This window comes from Aulonocara stuartgranti (genome assembly GCF_965226115.1).
Source record: "Aulonocara stuartgranti genome assembly, chromosome: 5".
In the NCBI taxonomy this organism is placed as follows: Eukaryota; Metazoa; Chordata; class Actinopteri; order Cichliformes; family Cichlidae; genus Aulonocara; species Aulonocara stuartgranti.
In genome coordinates, this window is record NC_138943.1 from 22,207,089 (window position 1) to 22,220,545 (window position 13,457).

The 13,457-nt window shown below is 43.4% G+C and overlaps 2 protein-coding genes across 10 annotated transcripts in view; one reads left to right on the plus strand and one right to left on the minus strand.

Annotated features, from left to right (window-relative positions):
• arhgef25b (Rho guanine nucleotide exchange factor (GEF) 25b) overlaps window positions 1-13,457 on the plus strand; it is a 40,147-nt gene that overhangs the window by 462 nt on the left and 26,228 nt on the right. For 4 of the 9 annotated variants that reach the window (XM_082532369.1, XM_082532370.1, XM_082532378.1 and 1 more), the window contains exons 1-2: window positions 10,545-10,659; window positions 11,525-13,371. The exons of 1 other annotated variant lie outside the window; for it this stretch is intronic. The gene's annotated coding sequence lies outside the window, so the exon portion shown is untranslated. Of the gene's footprint in view, window positions 1-6,344; window positions 7,343-10,544; window positions 10,660-11,524; window positions 13,372-13,457 lie in introns of those variants that run through there. 4 more of the 9 variants (XM_082532371.1, XM_082532368.1, XM_082532373.1 and 1 more) reach the window with 4 other exon arrangements.
• Window positions 78-10,644, minus strand: ankrd33ab (ankyrin repeat domain 33Ab; the record flags this gene model as incomplete). The annotated part of the gene is made up of 4 exons (XM_082532380.1): window positions 78-2,518; window positions 9,160-9,300; window positions 10,155-10,284; window positions 10,384-10,644. 4 exons carry the CDS (start codon window positions 10,642-10,644, stop codon window positions 1,692-1,694), a joined length of 1,359 nt encoding a protein of 452 aa, XP_082388506.1. The 3' UTR covers window positions 78-1,691.

The following is a 13,457-nucleotide window of genomic DNA, read 5'->3' on the forward strand; positions in this document are numbered from 1 at the left end:
GACTGCGCAGTTACATCCTGTGCCTTCAATACTCTGGTACAATATTTATAAATTGCTATATTTACAAATTGGTTGATATAAAATTACTAACCACTGTGCTTTTAAGACCCAACAAATCTACTAATAGATCTTCACTGTCCTTTATTTATTCATTTATTTTTATAATTTCAAACAGCTGAAATCCATCTACAGTCATGTGAAAAAGGAAGTTTTCACTGGACTCTATGAAGTCCTGCATAAAGAGCCACCTTTAGCAGCAATGATTTGACCCAGTCTTTTGCATTAGGACTTTATCAGTCTTTCACATCTTAACAGCCCACTCTTCTTTCAAGCAATGCCTCATTTTATTGAGGTTTGCAGGCATTCATCTATGGTTCCACCACAATATTTAAGTCAGGTTAAGGTCCGAACTTTGACTGAGTCATTGCAACACGTTGATTCTTTTTCAGACATGCGTTTGCAGATTTGCTGCTGAGTTTGAGATTGTTGTACTGATACATGACCCAGTTTCAGCCAAGATTTCGCAGATGGCCTCACCACCGTGCTAGACAGTTGGTATGAGGTGTTTGTGCAGATATGCTCTGTTTGGTTTTCGCCAAATGTGCCGCCACCAGACATCTCCTCTTTGGATCTATGTTCCAAAAGTCTTGTGGTCTGTTCAAATGCAACTTTTGCAAAGATAAGCAAACAAGCCTCACTTTTCTAATTGTTCTCTAATTAATTTTAACATTTAACATTCTAGCTGAGGCCTGTAGAGTCTCAGATGTAGCTCTTGGAGTTTTTTTTTTGCAGCTTATTTTGAGGATTGCACGCTCTGACCTAGGGCTGAATCTCCTGGGACATCCTCTCCTGGGAAGACTGTGGCATTGTGTTTACAGACACCTGAATGCTCCAGATCAGCAAACTGCCAAAACTTCCGCATCTGTATAGAAACTCACACCTGCTGATGATCAGTTAATCAAGTGCATTTGATCGGCTACCCTTCAGTAAGGGTGTACATGATTTTGTACATAACTGTACGGAGTCATGTGCAAACTTCCTTTTTCATGACTGTGTGCACGGTATTCAAAGATTACATAAACATTATTGGCAATATCACAAAGTGGCAATAAACCTAGAGGATTAAACAGATCCTGAGTTTTGATGCTTGTTGTCTAAACACTATACAGTATTTTCAGTTCATGTTTTCATCCATAAACTCTTCTTATGTATAAATATTATACATACTACTTAATAATACAAATTAGCTGTAGCATATATGCTTCTAGGTTTACATCTCATGTTATAAATGGAGGCAGGTCTACTCGTACTGTGGCTGTGATTTATTTGAATAATGAGGTAGACATCATGGATGCTTTAGCACTGGTAAGAATGAGCCAGTAAATATGGATTTTGTGCACTGTGCCATATTCTTCTTTTTTTTAAGAAGTTCTTTAAAGTCTTTTAATCCCTAATAGAATAATAGACTTATTTTTCACATTAACTCCAAATATAGGTACTGCTTTTAGCGTAGATGCTTCAAACCTTCTCTGAAGAGTCTTTACAGTTCTCTTCCTCTGTCACTCCCTTTCAGATTTAAGTTTAGTATTCACTTGAATGCTCTTTGGTTTGAACATTTTAAGCCCTGAGTTGAAAAGACACTCACTTTTCTCACAAAGGATATTTTGTACAGCCCTTTCTTTTTTAAAACCTTATTTTTTGGCCTTCTTGCTGTCCTTTTCTTTCTTCTTTTTCTCCTTTTCTTCCTTTTCTTTTTCAGCCTTCTTCTTGTCCTTTTTTTTCTCATCCTTGATCTCCTTGTACTTCCACTTGGGTGGTTCCAGATAGCCCTTTTCCCTCTTCTTCTTCTTTTCTTTCTTTGGCGTTGCTTCTGTTGGCCTGTCTACATTGATCTTTGGGATGCAGCCAGAGGGGAACACGCTGTTCCGCCTCCCCATACTCCGGGAAATAAAAGTTGTGGCAGCTTTGGTGGAGAGCATACTGCCTCGCCGCTCGGTGTCGGCACAGCATGTCGTAGCAATCGACTCCGCAGAGTGGATTGTGGGGATAATGTGCGACACTGAGCCATTACTGTGGCACACTGAGCTTTCCTCAAGGTCCTTTTTTGTATGTTTGCTGACCAGCTCTTGTACGGCCAGACGCTTCTTGCCAATCTCTGGAGGGCTCGTGGGGCAGAGTGGGTGACATCCAGTTGAAATCAGAGGACTGTAGACACTGGTGGTCATGCGCACCATGTGGTCCAACACCCCGTTGTCCTCGGGGTCACGAGGTAATCTGAATCCAAAGGTGTCTTTGATCTGCTGGGCAATTTTTTCCCTGGGAGTTTTCTGAGATACGGCCTTGGCTACTCTCTCCTTGAGCTCAGGCCACTCAGGGACATAACCCTCACAGAACTGCTCAGCTCTTGGACGCATATTGAGGCGACGGAGACGGTGCAAGGTCTCGTAGCGACCTGTCTTAAAGGCCCAGTCCCGAGCACATCTTCCTCTGGTGGAATCTACTGCATGTATGTCAGCCCCTGAAAAGAAATACCACGAGGAAAAACAAACACAAGAACTGATTAATAATAACTCATTAATAATAAGTTCATATTAATAACTTGTTAAAGTGCTGTTTTGGGCTGCCCTACAAAAAAATGTTAAACATCAAAGTGTCTGACTTGATAATGTATTAATACTTTTTAGTAAATCTTATCGCATACAGCCTACACACGTCAGACTTGATGCCAAACCTGAGTTCTCGAGGTTCATGAGGCGCATGGTGGCTTGCAATAAACGTGTTGCTGTCTCACAGTTTGTAGATAACTAAGTTACAGCACAGCCCTGAGCCGTTTTGCACAGTTAAAATTATCTACATCTGTGGTTGTCATACTGTGAAATGTGAAAATGACTTGTGTGCCAATGCCTGTTTACTAATGTTTTATTTGACTTACTAACTTAAATTTTCTGATACAGTGATATGCTGTCTAAATGCGGTAGAATAAAGCAGGCAGGGGTTTGTAAAGTTCAGCTGACTTTCCCACAGTCTCTTTCAGAAATCCATCTTTATGGATTTCAATATGAGGGCAGTTTATTGTATGATATTAATGTTGGACTAAGTGTTACTCCTGGCAGAGATTTGAGGAAACGTGCAGTCCAAAAATAAGGAAACGACTAATCTGCGACCAGCCCGCAAGTCTAGTAAGGTAAAGATTACAGAGTCAGTATCTGTTAAGATGTGATAATGTCCTCAGACTGATCCTTTAAACCAGTCTCACGTCACCGACACGTTGACATATGCGCAGAGTTAGCCGGGTTCAAATACGGTCAGATAAACCATGTAGTCAGCCGTTCTCACTAGCAGTGCTCTTAGTCTTTATTTAGAGCAGTGAAAGACAGAGTTAAAGAGCTGATGTTAGAGTTTCAGAAACGATCCAGTGATATCAGTTGGGGCTAGCATTTGTATGTTCAAACTGTAAAAAGTTCTTTTAATGGAACATCAGTATAGTTTGAATTGTAGCAAAAAGAGCTAGCTGAGTAGCTCATATGTGTAAGTGACTAATCTGTTGTTTATATATATATATATATATATATATATATATATATATATATTAGGGGTGCAACGATACACAAAATTCACGGTTCGGTTCGATACTTTGGTGTCACGGTTCGATATTTTTTCGATACAAAAAAAATGTTCATGCCTTTTTAATTTGTCATTTATTAAAATTATAAATATATATTTTAACTCAAAAGTACAGTTTTTAAATTTAATGTTGCTGAAACAGAAATAATTAAAAAAATAAATATATCTGATTGAGGAATCACTCATCTTTGGAAAAGCGAGTTTATTACAGAGAAAAGGCTCTTTCCAAAATAAAAGCTATACTATACGCTTCTTCTGGGCTATATTCTCAGCAGCATATTGTAGCGGGTCAGGGCTGTTCGGGGTTTTGTTTGTACAGTTATGTTTTGTTTATGTTGCCATAGTGACGGGTGACGCCCTCTTGCTGCGACGGTGTGTCCTTCCGGGGTCAGAGGGCGCCCTGTGTGTTGTTGTTGTTGTTGCTGTGCGGTTGCCGCGCTGAGCAGTTAGCTAGCGGCAGTGTTCTTCTGCAGATGTCAATAAACGGCTGTGCTCCCTGGCTAGCTCACGGGAAGCAAGACCAAACAACACCTCCGTCTCCTCGTTGTCTGAGCTCGCCACATTGGTGTCAGAAGTGGGATGATGGTGGCACCCCATGTTCTGACCTGAGTGACTTTTCCCCCGCCTGTCGTGACCGGCGGTGCGCCAAAAGAAGGCACCTGGATATTTGCAAAGTGAAAGCAAAAAACAAGCGCAAATTCAAACGCGATTTCAATATGTCACATATTGACAGTGGCTCACCGATGCCAATGACATAATTACCCAGCTACATTTCCGAAAGAATGCAAAAGCATTGACATATATTTTTCCTTCCTACAATAGCCCGACGGGCAGGGCAGAGATAGATTTTGGTAGCCCGACTGGAAAAATCGCTAGCCCGATTTTGCAAGCCCTGTGTTACAGGCATGGCCCTTTAAGGATGAAGCCTGATGGGAAATGTATTCGGGATGTGTGTAGCGGGACTGCCTGGTGTGTGTGTGTGAAGAGAGAGAGCGGAGAAGGGGAAAAAGTAACGGTTAGCTACAGAAGAGACGGAAAGAAAATAAATAAAAGGAATATAATAACTCCCTCGACAGCCAGAGTTGTGTCGGCGATGCTCGCTGTGAGTAAACTGTTTCAGCCCACTGTACGCGGTGTTCGTGCCTTAGAGAAGAAATAAAGTTCGGTGAAGCAGTTTCCTACGCCTCCTTCGATCTTTTTGCTAGCGGAGTTGACCTGTATAGTAAGCTGTTGCCGGCTACGAGTCAGTTACGGAACCTTCAAGTAACTGCCAGAGGTTTCCTTACTACGGTTCGGGGCCGCGGATCTGGCGCGGTAACACCTGTATCTGATTGAGGAGTCACTCATCTTTGGAAAAGAGAGTTTATTACAGAGAAAAGGCTCTTTCCAAAATAAAAGCTATACTATACGCTTCTTCTGGGCTATATTCTCAGCAGCATATTGTAGCGGGTCAGGGCTGTTCGGGGTTCTGTTTGTACAGTTATGTTTTGTTTATGTTGCCATAGTGACGGGTGACGCCCTCTCGCTGCGACGGTGTGTCCTTCCGGGGTCAGAGGGCGCCCTGTGTGTTGTTGTTGTTGCTGTGCGGTTGCCTAGCTAGCGGCAGTGTTCTTCTGCAGATGTCAATAAACGGCTGTGCTCCCTGGCTAGCTCACGGGAAGCAAGACCAAACGACACCTCCGTCTCCTCGTTGTCTGAGCTCGCCACATTAGTGTCAGAAGTGGGATGATGGTGGCACCCCATGTTCTGTTCTGACCCGAGTGACTTTTCCCCCGCCGGTCGTGACCGGCCGGTGCGCCAAAAGAAGGCACCTGGACATTTGCAGGACTTTGTGTGGGGCAATGGGGTCGTCGGGGACGACTGACCCCTTAGGCGGGGGCTATGTAGCGGGTCAGGGCTGTTCAGGGTTCTGTTTGTACAGTTATGTTTTGTTTATGTTGCCATAGTGACGGGTGACGCCTTCTCGCTGCGACGGTGTGTCCTTCCGGGGTCAGAGGGCGCTCTGTGTGTTGTTGTTGCTGTGCGGTTGCCGCGCTGAGGAGTTAGCTAGCGGCAGTGTTCTTCTGCAGATGTCAATAAACGGCTGTGCTCCCTGGCTAGCTCACGGGAAGCAAGACCAAACAACACCTCCGTCTCCTCGTTGTCTGAGCTCGCCACATTGGTGTCAGAAGTGGGATGATGGTGGCACCCCATGTTCTGACCTGAGTGACTTTTCCCCCGCCTGTCGTGACCGGCGGTGCGCCAAAAGAAGGCACCTGGATATTTGCAAAGTGAAAGCAAAAAACAAGCGCAAATTCAAACGCGATTTCAATATGTCACATATTGACAGTGGCTCACCGATGCCAATGACATAATTACCCAGCTACATTTCCGAAAGAATGCAAAAGCATTGACATATATTTTTCCTTCCTACAATAGCCCGACGGGCAGGGCAGAGATAGATTTTGGTAGCCCGACTGGAAAAATCGCTAGCCCGATTTTGCAAGCCCTGTGTTACAGGCATGGCCCTTTAAGGATGAAGCCTGATGGGAAATGTATTCGGGATGTGTGTAGCGGGACTGCCTGGTGTGTGTGTGTGTGTGAAGAGAGAGAGCGGAGAAGGGGAAAAAGTAACGGTTAGCTACAGAAGAGACGGAAAGAAAATAAATAAAAGGAATATAATAACTCCCTTGACAGCCAGAGTTGTGTCGGCGATGCTCGCTGTGAGTAAACTGTTTCAGCCCACTGTACGCTGTGTTCGTGCCTTAGAGAAGAAATAAAGTTCGGTGAAGCAGTTTCCTACGCCTCCTTCGATCTTTTTGCTAGCGGAGTTGACCTGTATAGTAAGCTGTTGCCGGCTACGAGTCAGTTACGGAACCTTCAAGTAACTGCCAGAGGTTTCCTTACTACGGTTCGGGGCCGCGGATCTGGCGCGGTAACACCTGTATCTGATTGAGGAGTCACTCATCTTTGGAAAAGAGAGTTTATTACAGAGAAAAGGCTCTTTCCAAAATAAAAGCTATACTATACGCTTCTTCTGGGCTATATTCTCAGCAGCATATTGTAGCGGGTCAGGGCTGTTCGGGGTTCTGTTTGTACAGTTATGTTTTGTTTATGTTGCCATAGTGACGGGTGACGCCCTCTCGCTGCGACGGTGTGTCCTTCCGGGGTCAGAGGGCGCCCTGTGTGTTGTTGTTGTTGCTGTGCGGTTGCCGCGCTGAGCAGTTAGCTAGCGGCAGTGTTCTTCTGCAGATGTCAATAAACGGCTGTGCTCCCTGGCTAGCTCACGGGAAGCAAGACCAAACGACACCTCCGTCTCCTCGTTGTCTGAGCTCGCCACATTAGTGTCAGAAGTGGGATGATGGTGGCACCCCATGTTCTGTTCTGACCCGAGTGACTTTTCCCCCGCCGGTCGTGACCGGCCGGTGCGCCAAAAGAAGGCACCTGGACATTTGCAGGACTTTGTGTGGGGCAATGGGGTCGTCGGGGACGACTGACCCCTTAGGCGGGGGCTATGTAGCGGGTCAGGGCTGTTCAGGGTTCTGTTTGTACAGTTATGTTTTGTTTATGTTGCCATAGTGACGGGTGACGCCTTCTCGCTGCGACGGTGTGTCCTTCCGGGGTCAGAGGGCGCTCTGTGTGTTGTTGTTGCTATGCGGTTGCCGCGCTGAGGAGTTAGCTAGCGGCAGTGTTCTTCTGCAGATGTCAATAAACGGCTGTGCTCCCTGGCTAGCTCACGGTAAGCAAGACCAAACGACACCTCCCTCTCCTCCTTGTCTGAGCTCGCCACAATATTAAACATATCAGGTCCCCATAAGGAGAATCATGTGCTAACGGCTGTCTAAATGACTCGGGTAAAGTTTGTAACATGCATGCTTGTTGTTTTTGTCTGCTTCCACTTGTCTTTGCACTAGGATGATGTCGGCGTAAATGTGCAGTCATATTCGTTGTGTTCCCACTAGTGCTCCGTTATCGAGCTACCCCTGCGTGGGGCTAGACGGCTAACACTTTAACGAGCTAACTGCTCGCTAACACACTAGTTCCCACCCATGTAATTGAGCATTGCGTGGCACATCCAACATACTGTTTTACTTTAGTCCATGACGCGCTTACCTTCAGGGTCATACGTCACATGAAAACCAAAATAATTCCAAACGCCACATCTGAATGAGGGTGGGGAAGGTTCAATTTGCCATGTTGCAAGGAGAGCTTAACTTCTGTCTCGCTAGCTTGCCCTGCGCTCGTCCTTCTGATGATGCTGTCTGTGTTGAGCGCTCAGTGGATCTGCGCTCGACAGTGCAGCCTAGGCTGAGTAGTCGAACGCAGATTTACTGAGCGCTCAACACAGACAGCATCGTCAGAAGGAAAGTTGATAAAATAAATTACAAATTTTGTATTGTTCGATACATATGCGTACCGAACCGAAAGCACTGTATCGAACGGTTCAATATCGATACGAGTATCGTTGCACCCCTAATATATATATATATATATATATATATATATATATATATATATATATATATATATATATATGGTTCCATCCACCATGGAGGAGGGAGACGAGGAACCATCATGGAAGGACAGGCCCCTGCACGGTATGTACCACCGGCAGATAGAGGAGGTGGCTGATATCCAGAAATCCTACCAGTGGCTGGACAAAGCTGGACTGAAAGACAGCACAGAGGCACTAATCATGGCAGCACAAGAACAAGCTCTGAGCACAAGATCCATAGAGGCTGGGGTCTATCACTCCAGGCAAGACCCCAGGTGCAGGCTGTGTAAAGATGCCCCAGAGACAATCAGCAGGGTGCAAGATGCTAGCAGGCAAGGCATACATGGAACGCCATAACCAAGTGGCCGGCATAGTGTACAGGAACATCTGTGCCGAGTATAACCTGGAAGTCCCGAGGTCAAAATGGGAGATGCCCCCAAGGGTGGTGGAGAATGACCGAGCTAAGATCCTGTGGGACTTCCAGATACAGACGGACAAAATGGTGGTGGCTAACCAACCGGACATAGTGGTGGTAGACAAACAGAAGAAGACGGCCGTAGTGATCGATGTAGCGGTTCCGAATGACAGCAATATCAGGAAGAAGGAACACGAGAAGCTGGAGAAATACCAAGGGCTCAGAGAAGAGCTCGAGAGGATGTGGAGGGTGAAGGTAACGGTGGTCCCCGTGGTAATCGGAGCACTAGGTGCGGTGACTCCCAAGCTAGGCGAGTGGCTCCAGCAGATCCCGGGAATAACATCGGAGATCTCTGTCCAGAAGAGCGCAGTCCTGGGAACAGCTAAGATACTGCGCAGGACCCTCAAGCTCCCAGGCCTCTGGTAGAGGACCCGAGCTTGAAGGATAAACCGCCCGCAGGGGCGTGCTACATATTTCTATAAGAGTCTAGTCTCAATTAATGATGGATATTTATTCATATTTGCTATTTCCCAAAGCATTAAGAAACAGAGAATATACCATACCTTTGTTTTTATACCGGTAGCTGAAATGTATAGGTAATGATCCAGAGAAATAAAGTGTGCTTTTGCACTCTACTCTTACATACCAGCCATAACAAGGGCTGCCACAACGTCAGTGCGGCCAGTCATTGCAGCTTTGATGAGAGCTGTGAAACCTCTACAATCCCTTATTTCTGTGTCTATTCCAGGATAATAGTTCAGGAGATACGTCACTGTCATGATGTGACCTGTAAAAACACAGAATTTATACAACAGTGCATCAGAAAACACGAGTTGAGTGCATATTTGCAACTGGTTAAATCTCCAATTAAATCAAGCTCAAGCTATTTGCAATCCCAATCCCAAAGAAGTTCTCAGGAATCTGTGTAAAATATAAAAACAAAATGGAATAATTACAAACCTAATAAACCCAGATTTTGTTCACAATAGAACACATAAACCATATCAAAGGTTCAAACAAAAACATACATACAAAAATATTAGCTCACTTTGAGATTACTGGCACCAATAACTCTCAGTTGGGGCAGTTTGCCACTGTCTAGCATCCCCGCTTCTTTTAACAACAGTCCATAAACATCTGGAAACGGGGGAGACCACCTGCTGGACTTTTGGGAGAAGACTGTTTTCCTGTTCTTGTCTGATACAGGATTCTAGCTGCTCAACAGTCCTGGGTCTCCTTTGACATATTTTTAATTTCATGTTGTTCCAGATGTTTTCAGCTGATGAAAGATTTAGAAGTTGGATGGTCAGTTGGAAGGACACAGCTGTTGTCCATGTTTTCCAAAAAGAATGTCAAATGTTTTGATACGTCTGACCAAAGTACCATTTTCTACTTTGTCTCAGTTCATTTTGAATGAGCTTTAGTCCATTTACATGGCTTCTTTTTTGCTTGATAAAGCTTTAACCAGCATTTAAGGAATGCATTTAGTTATCTCTTTCCTGAACTGTTTGTCCATGCAGTCAGAGTGAGTGGGGAACCCATCCCCATCTTTACTGAAACAGATTTTATAGCAAACATGTCACTTGCATCAAATTAACTTTTTCGTGAGCACCCCAGTTGTAATAAGTTGGTAAAACATACCTGCTTGGGATGCAATCATCAGTGCTGTGTTGCCTTCATTGTCCTGGTGATTTATGTCAACATATGGACAGGTATGAAGTCCATGTACGATCTCTAGGAAACCTTTACAGCACGCCACCATTAAACCATTCTGTTGGTTTGAAGTTAACAGTTAAGATCAGCGATGTTGCAATATGTTGCTCACTGCTAGTCATAGAGATCATGAGTTCATTATGGATGAGACTCTCACCCAGCCATTGATGTCCAGCTCCATCGCCTCTTCTTTTGTGACCCCCCTCTCAAGCACTGTCTGCAGAGAGACCGGTTCATTACGGGCGCACGCTTGATACAGTGTTGATGCTGCACTCCCATTTCTTCTCTCTGGCGTGTAGTCTGGAAGCACCAAGTCATCCGAAAGAATGCTATCTGAGTCTGACTCTCTCCCGGATGGAGACACTTCGCTATCGTCAGGGCCTGATCCCAGGTGGGGGTCCTCCGCTGCAGTGGCCATCTTCCAGCAGAACAGGTGAAATGGGCCCAAATGCCTTTGTCTACATCTAAAACAATATCAAAAAAAGAAACTGGTCAGGCAGAAACCTCCTGTCAGATGTATGTTTTTTTGGCTTCCTGGAAAGCAAGCTATTGTTTTACAATCTGTCCACTTATTCTAAGCATAAAGCTGTTGTTTCATCACAACATGCTATATATCAGGCTTCAGGAAGATCAAAGGTTCACTTGGTGACAGATGAAGTGTGACATGAGTCCGAGCTCAGCGCTGCCTCACTGTTAACTGGATAAGAATCTAAATGCCCTGCTGAACACACAACACGGCTAAATGAGGAACAACCCACCTCAGAGTAATCTTGGTCACATGTGAACCTGCTTGCTTCAATCTGAAGCCAACATAGGTATTGAAAGTAATCACTTCTGCTTTTTGACTTGTATAATTTTTACTCCGCACAGCAAAAAGTTAAGTTTACATATTTTTACGCTGAAATCAAAACTGCAAATATATGATTTAAAGATCTATCTAAAAAGAACATCACTGACAGGTGTTTTGATGGTACAACCATGACCTGTTATGGCTGAACTGTACATTTTTTTATTCGCTCAGTATAGACTTCTCAAGTATTTTATATCAGTACATAACTGTGAAGCCACAGTTCATAAAACAGAAGTAAAGAAATAAAAATTCAGAGGCGCATCTGCTGCATTGACTGTCATTCATCATTATGTAATAAATAATAATACCATGACTGTCAAACTATGAGACACTCATAGACATGAACAGGAAATACATACACTTACCATAAGTAGCATGAACCTGTCAGCATTTGTCTGTGACTCGTGCTAAATGACTTCTGATTTCAGCCCTCCTGCTTTGTTTGCAGAGGAGCCGTTTCCTCCCAGGCCTGTGAACAGAGATACTTTACCCATTTCCATCCCACATGTTGTCATCATGACATAAAACTAAGAGGAGGAGTCTTCGTTGAGTCTTCACTGAGGCACTGTGTGCTCATCTCCTATGCTTAGCTCATCCCACTTGTAACAGCTTTATAGAGGGGATTACCTGTTGCTCTCTTCATCTTTTAATAGCAGTTAAAAGCTAAGTATGTCTTAGCTGGATGAACTAAGTTTTCTCCTTCTACAAATTATTCAAGTTCCACTGCTAGCATTGATGCAAACCTCAAAAAGCACCTCAGCTCCACATCTGGATTTTTACTTTTCATAAATAATACCCTTGTTTAATAAAATAGCTTTTACGACTTTTACTGCCGATTTATGAATATGCAGATTGACGCTCCGACTCCTCTGTTGCAGTGGACTGCTCTTAAACAGTTTAAAAAGGCCTTATGCTAAGCTACAAAGTAGCAGGTTTAGACTAATATTCAGCCATACCATTCTGAATTTTGAGGACTATTTATCTATGCAGTTGTTATTATTATTATTGAAGTATTTATTTAAACACAAAGTCTCACTGAGATTGAAATCTCTTTTTCACAAGAGACCTGTGTACAAAAAAAAACTGAGACAGACATCGACATATTAAAATCACACATTTCACATGGTAAATGGACTGGTTCTTCTACTCAACTTGAGTAGAAGAACACTTTATACAGCATGACTCATTCACCCATTTTCTATGCCTAAGTGCTTTCTGTCTCACATTCACACACATTGACACTTGAATGATTGCATTGGAAGCAACTCAGGGTTCGGTATGTTTCCCAAACATATTTGGTATGCAGTCTGGAGCAGCGAGGGATTGAACCACCAACCTTCCCATTAGTAGATGAGCTGCTTTACCCCTGATCGGTCATAAGAATGAAGATAAACATGTGCACGAGTAGCTGTGGACAAACAAATATAATCCTTCATAATGTTTCTGTGAAATAAAAGATTATAGCTTTCTTCTCCTTCATATTTCAAATTATGAAGAAGAAAAAAAAAGAGCAATCTCTACAGGGTCACCTAGAGGTCGATGTAGCTTACAGGAATACACTCCTCTTTTTGACCACCTTATAAAAATCTGGAAATAAGTAGCTACTACCATATAAAAGTTTTTTCAGTCTTCAAAATTATTTTTATTGGTGGACATCTTTAATTCATTTACGAGTATAAAATGTTAACAGTAAACTGCTTTAATCCAAGGAATCTAATTAATTTGTTAAGACTAACTAGCAGAAAGTCAAATCCCATTAGACATGACCAGTGTGTTCGGAATAGATGGGACAGACTCCAAAACAAAGAAATTCCCAAACAGCTGCAGTTCAGGGATGGTATTTCTCAAATTTACCTTTTTGGTTGGTCACAGCAGAGTGAAAGTGATGACATCCTACATCTGTGATAGAAGTGTATGGGATATACAAACTTCATTGGCATGATTTAAATCTGTGGATTGTTTACATTCCAGGAATTACCTCAGAGCACAAACTGGAATAAAAGTGTTAAATCAAATCTGGTTTAAAAGAAAAGGCAGTAAGTCTGTGTTTCTTTATCATAATAATAATTATAATAATAAGACAGTTGAGGTTTTTAATAAACTATTCTGAGTATATTTTTTTGTTCTGGGAATGCAGTAACAGTCTGAAATTAGCCCAAGGAATCTGCTGGACATGGCAGGACCTGTCTGGATGGCTTGACCCTCTCTAATCCAGAGCGGCCTAAGGAGAAATCCCACTGAAATTGACCAGCTGTCCTCATCTTCCCGCAGGAGACCCGCTGCAAAGTTTAAGCTGTCTGCTTTTGTCTTTTTGTCAGGCAGGATGAGTTGGATGTTTCTCTGAAGCCTAAGCTTAACTTGTTTTCTACCTTTGATTAAAG